This window comes from Embiotoca jacksoni, unplaced genomic scaffold (genome assembly GCF_022577435.1).
Source record: "Embiotoca jacksoni isolate LCO1_2020_lvr unplaced genomic scaffold, fEmbJac1.0.p SCAF_33, whole genome shotgun sequence".
Taxonomy (NCBI): Eukaryota; Metazoa; Chordata; class Actinopteri; family Embiotocidae; genus Embiotoca; species Embiotoca jacksoni.
In genome coordinates, this window is record NW_027185385.1 from 2570251 (window position 1) to 2580031 (window position 9781).

Sequence of the window (9781 nt, forward strand, 5' to 3'; positions counted from 1 at the left end):
ACTTCAGGTAAATATAGGAGAGCAGCAGGAAGTTTCTACTTCTGCCACTGAACCCAAAGCGGAAAGTTTCTTTGCTTGTTTCAGACTGACGTGGTTATTTTTCCATCCAGTGTTCCTGTTGTTTAAATAGCATCTGGGCCTCCATCCACGCATTTTGGTCTTATAATGAGGTGTGGTCAGATGCATTGTTGGCGCACAAGTGACCAACACCTGGTCTTAACCTTCCTGCTGCGCTCGGGTCTTTCGTGACACATTTTTACACCCATTTTGATGCAACGAAAGACCCGAGTACAGCAGGAAGGTTAAAGGGAATAGCACAGTATTGTTAAGATTGTTATATGCACCAACATAGACACATGGACATGCAGCAGTGCACAAATACTGTATGCAATAGATTAAAAATAGAAATATATTAATAAAGATTATCACCGTGTACATCAATCTGCACATGAGCAGATCTGTTCATTCTTAGAGAAGCGTTCTTTCGTATCACTTCACAAATCTGACATTTTTGTATTCGCAATACACAAAGGTGCAAGTGTTTGGGCTTTTAAAGGGAATGAAAGATAATACTGATTATTGGTTTGTCAAATGTTCATGTTTCCTGCCCAAAACACATGATTAATTAGGAGACCAGTTATTACCCTTCCTGTGCACCTTATTTTGTGCCCAGATTATCTGCCGGTAAACAAGCAAAAGTGGATTCACTTGGATTGTCAGAATATCCGTGACCTGATCTTATGACCTGTCTCTCCATCTGTCCTCCACCAGGTGTGTCCACCTCTCAGACCCAGCAGGCCTACACCTCTCAGGTACTCCAGCCCGAAGAAGCTCTCTACCTCTGCAAGAAGAAGAAACGACCCATCCTCCACGACCCGTACACTCGCTTTTCTGCTCTGCTGTACCGCCGCCCGCCTCGGGAGGACCAGAAGGCTATTTTGGCTAGCATGGACAACATAGACCTAGACCATGCCACCTTGCTTTGAAATCACTTGAGAACAAGGTTACAACCGTGCAATACGCCCTCCATTCCAAAATGACACTGCACTAGCTACTTCCCAGTCGGAAAAACCACACTGTCGATTAACAATGTTTGCAGTTTATCATCCACGAAGGGGATTAGCACTAAATTTCAGCATTCAGATTTGTTGTAGTCCGTAGCTGCACCCTTTAGTCAGTTCAATATGCATTACTTAGCATTCTACATTAATGACCACAAATGTACTCAACAAAGACCCTCAATAATACTTTCTAGAAACCAAGAAAAAAAAAATGCTGCAAAAATACTGACAGACAAAAGTACTGGTCTCAATTTACTGTTAGTAAAATAGCAGCATTGGCAAATCAGAATGACATCCCAAATTTGAACCCTGATTTTAACGCTTTTCCTCCACGTACGTTTGGATTATTTCTACAAATTACTGATTGGGATGCTCAAAGGCACAAGAATGTACTGTGCACTTGTGCGTAGATAATGATTCGAATCAAAATGATAGCCACCATATTTTTCCAAAGTTTTACTCCAGTGCAAAAAGAGTTATTCAAAAGAGGCAACACTTTATTGCCAACTCCCGTCCTTCCTGTTTTCTTCTTTAAAATCCTTTAGTCCTACTCTAGTGTTAGTATTTAAATTTCTAATTATAGTATTTTAATCTCTACCCTCCCCTCCCCTCCCACGCCTCCCAACCATCCACCTACCACAAAAAAACAAGAAAAGAAAAAACCCGTGGGTCTCCGTTTACAGCACCGGATCCTCTCTGCCAGCAACGTCTCTAATATCTGCCGAGAAACTCACCTGACAAACATGGGTGTTCTCACTTTCTACCAAGTATACCTCAGAGCACAGGACACGAGACCACACAACCACCAGGATCAGCCAGCAGAACAAACTAGCCTTTTTTCAGTCTCCTTACTCACCATTGTAGCTTAACTTATGACATCTTTCTAGTTTTATCGCTGCTGCATTTCTTTAAACGTGCATACACTGAGCTTTTAGTTTATATAGTTCTGTTGCAGAAGGAGGAAATTTGTCTCTACGCGTCTGCTCATCTTTTCTGCTCCGTGGTAGATGATTGGGCCAACGGTTTGTAGTTCAAGGGACATCTGAGAAATAGAAACAGAACCCTCAACTCCTTCACTCAGCCCAGGCAATCAGGCAAACGCTGCACTCCACACAATCGTATAACAAACCAGTGAGCGGCGCGCTCAAAGGTAATAATTCAGTTGCAAAAAAGTTGACATCTTTGGAGAAAGTCATTTAATTTGTGATGAATTCATGTAATTGCTCCAATTAACAGCAGTTCAGCTTTAAGCTTAGCTTCTCACTTTGGTTTGCACTGGAGCAAAATCTTGTCCATTTCCTGTCTGTTCTGTTATGTTCTTCTGCTTTAGGTAGTTTAGAGGGCTCCAAATCCTATTCAAAAATTCATGCCAAAAAGGATTCAATAAAACAAAAGAAACAAACCGTATATAGTTGAGGATAGGATTTTGTGCCATAGTACATGATAGTATTGTTTTCATACATATTAGAGGGCCTAAAAAACACCGGCTTTGTTTGGCCTTAACAGATCTTCTGGTTGGTTGCCTGCTTCATTTGTGTCAAAGTTTGATTTCTATTTGGATTTTTATTTGTGTTGCTGCCTTTTCTGGACAGTTTCTGTTCATTGCTTGTCATTTAAAACGGGAATGCTGAGAGGCATCAAAAGCTACACAAAGAGAGCAACAAGTATGACTAGATGACTAAATTTGCCTGTTTAACCTTAGATGTGGGTACTAAGGGGCTAAAAATGATCATTTTTTTTATTTCTGATGGGACGAGTAAAGGAAGTGCCATAACATCAGAAACTCAGCTGTTTCCCACGGTGCACATGCTGCTGCTCAGTCACATGTTCGAATCAGAAAAGGATGGCTGTGCACTAAAACACTTCCAACTTTGGTTGTCTGTTCTTTTCAGTTTTGCTCAAAAGGTGCTCAGTTTCTTAAAAGGTGAATTCACTGCTAGATATTTGGTAACATGTTACGATGCGGCCAAAGCATATTTGGAGTAAGTCAGTAATGTAAAATGTTTTTTATCTATGTATTTATTTGTGTATTTTCATTATTATTTTGAAATGCAATTCCAACGCGGTCTTCTAAAATTAGCCAAATTGTAAGTGACTAAATTTGGTTGCTCGGTGAGGATATTTCCACAATAAATGCTCACAAAAGGAGCAGTATCAAGGTTTCAGATTGGATTTTACATGTGTTCAACAAATACTGTTGTAGCCTAATTCTTCTGAGAGCGCTCATTATGCATTTGTAAAAATAAATGATAAATTTAAAAATTACATCACATCCATATCCAGCATTTTGGAAACAGTTTATGTGGGCTGCTTTTGTCATTAAAAAAAAAAGTGAAAAAAAAAAAAAAAAAGAAGAGAGCAGCCATTTCAGATAAAAAAAAAACTAGTGCATTTATTTGTGATGGAATTACTGTGCCTCTCATAATGCACTTATTGCGGAAATAACTTTGAAATACAATATATAAAATGCAATGATAATATCTGTAACTAAAGTGAAACCACTTCCAAACTCTACTTCCAAAGACAACATGAATAATTTTAGTAAGAATCAAGTGTCATCAGTTCATCCAATGTAAAAAAAAAAACAGTTTAATGCGTGAGAGCTGCTCTCCCCTCTGTGAATGCCGTAGTGTTTGAAGGACTGACTCAAAGACAAAGGGAACATGGTTTTTACATTCTTTGTAAAGCAGAGAAGAAGCCATCTCATCACAGGTGCTTTAGCAGTGGTGTCAAAACAAATGGTGCTAAGCAAACCATGAAGTAATGCTGAGTGATGCTTCTAATAATGAGTACAAATGCCACTTCCATTTTCACAAACAAGTAACTGCTGTAGTTTTTTACATGATGGCAACGAGAGCAGGCCATTGGAGGGGTGGTTCGATTGAAAAGCATGCTGAAAGAGAAATGAGGAACTCTTCTTCCATTAAGCCTCGAGTATGACAGCAGGGAAATTCACAAAATCTGCACGCACGCAGGTCATCAGTGCGACTTTGCCTTGTTGCTTTTGAATATCATCATTGCTCGGGCCATCTGTCGAGAGGCATTTTTATTTGGTAGAGTAAGAAGAGTGACGCAGTTTCCTTTCAATGAGACGTTTTGCTTTATTGAAGGTTTCCCTGCAGATCTTGTGATGTTGGAGTTGCTGCGGGTTTTCTGGAAAAGAGCTCAGTAGGAAATTCAAAGAGTGAACGGAGGCGTTGTTGAAAGTCTATTTTCATGGTCGTCAGGACGGGAGAAAAGTCATTGCATGTAGTAACACTGTATGAACATCCAGTTAGGACGTGTGTGTGTAGTGTAAATATGTATATGAATATATATATATATATATATATATATATATATATATATATATATATATATATAGACACACACACACACACACACACACTACACACACACACACACACACACACACACACACACACACACACACACACACACACACACACACTGCTAAGAAATAAATCGAAAGAAAAGAAAATTAAAAGAATTAAATTCAAGATATTGTTGGGAACTTTCCCTGATAGTGGGATTTCTAACATCTTTTCAAAGTAATGGAATTAATAGAAGATAACTACTTTAACAGCTACCTTTCAATAATCATATGTTGTAGTGTATATATTTATATACTATACTGACATGTTGTCCAGATATATACTTAGCTTATTTTTTTTTTTTTTTTTTTTTTGAGGACTATATTATATCTGAGCGATCCTATCCAATTCACTTTGCCAACTAAACCATGTTGTTTTTATTTCACATTTAAAAGAAACTAGAGTGGAAAATGACTTCAAATATACAGGACATTCTTTATTGAAATTTGTAGATATAATTAGTATATTTATTGTTAAATAAGAAATTGCATATTTTATTAAAATTGGTCAATAATATGCATGCAGTTATAGAAATTGATATAAAGTATATTCACATTTTTTTCTATTTCCATATAAAAATTGTTTTTATGTAGATGGTGCTGTGACTGTGTTCACAAAGCCGGCCTCTATTTTCCAAGTTAAAGTTTGTAGTCTCCCTCTGAGCATGCTGGCGGCCCCATCAGTCCTCTGCTCCACCTCCAGAACGCTCTCCGGGTGAGACCAGATCCTAAATGATGTCATCTCGCTGAACTCAAGCACTGACGTGCACATGGGTGTGTGGGTAGAGCCGGTTCAGTCCTGCAATTTAGTTTTTGTGTCTTGGTTGAATGCAAACAGCCTAAAAAGTCACGAGGAGAGCTCTCGAGTTCAGCAATGGTGGGAAATTGTAGCTTTGTTTGACTGTGCAGGGGTTTCATCACAAAGGGCTTCAATGAGACTTATATGGAGTGAGGACATGGTGAGCTCATCGGATGACACGTGTCAACTAGGCCGAGGGGAATGTCGGCTCTGCCTCAATGAAGACGTACTGTAAACCTCTTAACGTGCCACAGAGAAACATGTCCATGTACATAGTGTATAGTGAAAGATGTGATTTGCATGGTTTAAACCTTTGAATGCCACTAAATGACAAAAATGGGGAATGGCCGCCACCACCAGAGCAAACTCTCTGTTACAGTATGTGTGAGATCAGTGTGGCATCAGTGGTCTGTTCAGCATTTTAAAGCAAGAGCCGATGAATAAACTTTGCGTTGCTGAAGGTCGGATTTTAACGGACTCCTATTGTTACTCTGAACAAATGACAGCTGTACACTTATTCAGGCTGAAAACGCAACGCAGTTTTTACAATGTGATCCTCAAGGTCGTCTTTCTACAGCCATGCAGTTCAATCATTTCAGTGAATTTTAAGCTTCAGGGTTGTTTCTGGCGGATCTGCTAATTAGGACAGGTAGATGTCTACTGAGTGACATTTGGATGTTGTACATGTAAGAGGAAAGTTCCCTCGAGAGGACAAAAATATTGACTTAAGTGTAAATAAATAAATATATGCTGAAATAGATAATGCAATACATGAATAGAGGACAAATAAAAACATTTTGGTTTTGAAAAAGAACACAATTAAATAAATTGTATTTCTACACATCCATACATTAACTTTTATTTAGACAATTTGTGTATATCTTGTTTAGTTATTTATGTGATTCCATGAGGTTCAGGCTTCACTTACAGCCTTTGCGTGTAGTTCGTAGAACGTTTTCTGAGTGACTTATCATCATGTAGATTTGATAGGAATTTTTTGCTTCTGTCTGGTTCAATCCTGCTTTAGATTGAAGTTAGGACTGCCCACACAGTTAAAATATAGACAGAAATACAGATATAGAGAAATATAGAAACAAATAAACAAACAAAGAAATACAGAAAAGTTGATGTATCAAAATGTAGAAATTCTAAAATGTATTTAATTATGTGCCTTTTCTTCAACAAACATTTATTTATTTTGTATTCATACATGTGCTGAATTTTGTAATTCTACATTTTCTTATTTATTGATATTTAAGTCATTTTTTGTCCTCCATATGCTTCACAAACTGTAGTCCAGAGCAAAAAAACAACAAACAACAAAAACAAGTCAGACATGATGCTCTGTTTGTCAAACTGCAGCTTTTCTTGTGTTACATACATTATAAATCTAAATGTAGAAATGTTTCTGATCTGCTGTTACTGTAAGACTTTATTGAGGTCTCAAGAAAAATCTGCACATTTTTATCGCTCATTAAAAGACAGTTTGGCCGAAACTCTTGGTGATTCTGGAGCTGAGGAGAAATAGAGCATGGCTTTGATGTTGTCTCATTACATTTGCAAATGTATTAGGAGAGTCTTGTATTTGTTTTGCTGAGGATGTTCACAGTTTTGTCATGTTAAAAAGGCTTTTCCCCGTATGATAAACGAGTGGAGAATCTCTGGTGCTAACACAAGTAAAATGTTATCTTTTCTTTGTACTTAATGGACCTATTTCGTTGCTGAAATGCACCGGTAGATCACAGCACCGGGCACCTACAACTTCCATATCATTTTCCTCATTTCATCAAAAAAGGGAAACGTTTTCTGAGCAAATACGAGTCCAAATGAGCAATTTACACGTGTGTTGTGATGATAGAGTTTAATCGTGTCACTGAGATTTCTGTACATAAATAGCCACATTATGACTGATACAGCTCACAACATTATCTCGACATTTTGGCCGTGAACTGTGGTGATTAAATTCATCACAATTCACCTCTCTGTCTTTCAAATGGATTAACAGCTTAGCTGTGTTTTTCCCTTCATCTAAATTAAACCTGACACATGACCAAGCTCAGTGAAAAACAGTTGTTGTGTGATGCAGAATCACTGCAGATTATTCTCACCAGTGTATCACTGCAGCAACATGGAGGAAAGTATTGATAATATATCAAATTTTGTCCAAACTTTAGTGTGCAAAAAGCATTACAGATATGAGATTTTTTTTTTCTTTTAATCGTTAACACCGTGTAAATAATATCTCAAATGAACATATGCCTTGTCATATATATCTATTTTTTGTAGAAGAATGTGCATCATATTGCACATCAACAATATTGAAGACTGAGTGGGAGCTGAGTAGTGTAGGGTCTGCTTCAGTGACACATTACAACATGATGTAACAGACCAGTGTCTGTACTGTATGTGAATGATGGAAATCTCATAAATGCTAGAAATTTGTTTGATATTATAGAGACAGGCAACATTGAAAAAAAACCACAAAAAAAAAATATATATATGAATAAATATATATATATTGTCATGGAACCAAAATGGTTATATGAGTATCTATATTTGGGGAAAGTAGTTGTTTTCAAGAATGTATAAGTCTATATTATTTTTATATCCATTTGTTGCTTTCTACTGTAGCGAAGCAGAATAGTAAACAAAGTAGAAAATATGACGTCTGTCTATTCAGTTGTGTACAAAAGAAAAGAAAATGGTGCACCAAACTGTACTGTATATCCCACCGTCTATTACTCACAGACTCAGAGAAGGATTCAGCAAACTAGTTTTTATAGTAACGTCCACTTGGTGTGAAAAGCAAATGTACCTGTTGAATTATTTGTGGGTTGTCATCTTATCACTCATTTCCTCTTTAGGGGACAACAGTTTAGCTTCTTGCTACATGAGGTCATTATATGAGTTTTCCTTTTTTTTTTAAACCAGGCTAGCAATCTCACATGTTATTAGAAATGCTTTCGCATGAAAGTATTGTATTTTTTGTTCCTACTATGGTGCTCACTTGCAATCTGTATCACAGCAGAGCACAGCAGACAGCTGATGTTTGACAGCGTATATTTACAACAAGTATGTAACAAAGGCAGTGCTTCGAAATGCTGCTTTGAAGTGACATAAGGGGGATCCCCATGTTGGATTTTGGTTGTAAACTAAAGCATGTGCAAGATAACAAATGTTCTCCTACCTTTCGCTGTGAATCGTAGGTTGAGCATTGCAGCAGCTGCTAAAAGTTACTCCAGACATTCAATACTGTGCTGTACATTGCCAAAAAACAACAACTAAAACACCAATAACATATAAAAAATAAAAAAAATAAAAATAAACAGATCATATACAATCTGACAACTGGTGCTATTCAGAACCATCTGTGGTGCTTTTTTTGTTTGTTAGTTATTTCCTTGCTTCAGACAAAATGTAGCTACACTATCCTGTACTGTACTGTGGGTTGCTGATTAGCCAGTCATTCAACCTGGTTCACTCATGTGTGTTCAGGATTTTCTTTGACAGCTGTTGTTTTCAGGGAATACAGATCTGATTGGATGAACATTTAGAGTGGCAAATTTTAAAGCAAAGACATTTTAAAAGACATAAATACATGTTATGATGAGATTTTTGGAACAGACTTTTTGTTGTTGTTCATTTTGATCTGGACTTCACAGTGCTTCAAAATCTACTGTATCGGTGGTTGCAAATAGTTTCCACATGTTGTGATTGGTGCTCAGTGGTCAGATATTCTCACCATGACTTTTGATATTCATCTTAAGACATCTTAATTGCTCCAGTTTCTATCAAGTCCAGGGAACAAACTAACACCCGCTGCAGGCGTCCTGTTGGACGGTTAGCTGGAGGGTCAGATCGATAGGACCGGCTCTTCAGAAACCAAACTTCTCCAGACGGGGCGACCTGTAGTGTCACCATGTTTAACGACGAGAGAGAGCATCGAAATATCGTCTCATCAAGATGCTATTTAAAACCGGTCACACACTCAACTTTATGGAGTTAATACGTGAAATGTTTCGGTTACATGAGGCTGATTGCTGTTTTTTTTCTAAATGCAATACAAGTAGAAGAAGAACAAACTGAACTCATTATCTCCTCTTAACTGTTTGTGCTTCCTGAGATGTGTAGAACTGGTTTGATTTACAGTCCTTCTTCAAAACAACACAAACATGTGCGTGTGTTCACTGTTAGTTACAGGCGTAGACAACTCAGTACCTCAAAATGTCTCTTCATGGAAATCTTTAGTGTCACTTCTCCAGTTTTTTTTTAATGTTCTCCATTTCTAAGAAGTCATCATGCTTTTTATATTTGTTGGCACAAACACGAACAAGAATGTATGGCTATTGTAATCCCCGCTCACCCCCCCACTCTTCTTAGAAAATATGAAGCTTTGAAAGCAACTAAATTGAACTGTCAGTTTTTTGTATTCCAAAATGTCTTGGTATGCTTGTTGTAGTTGTATATTCATAATGGTGTATATTACATCAGTTTTTATTTATTAAAATGTTTAAATTTTCTAACACGACTGTTGGTTTTATTGAGCAA

General features: G+C 37.3%; 1 protein-coding gene across 2 annotated transcripts in view; it reads left to right on the forward strand.

Annotated features, from left to right (window-relative positions):
- The window catches only part of LOC138207648 (protein turtle homolog B-like), a 162076-nt gene extending 152326 nt beyond the window's left edge, over positions 1-9750 (forward strand). For both annotated transcript variants that reach the window (XM_069165027.1, XM_069165028.1), the window contains one exon: positions 772-9750. In XM_069165027.1, the coding sequence (XP_069021128.1) occupies positions 772-986 (215 nt within the window). In that variant the 3' untranslated portion in view covers positions 987-9750. The remainder of the gene's footprint in view (positions 1-771) is intronic.
- Positions 9751-9781: the final 31 nt, after the last annotated feature.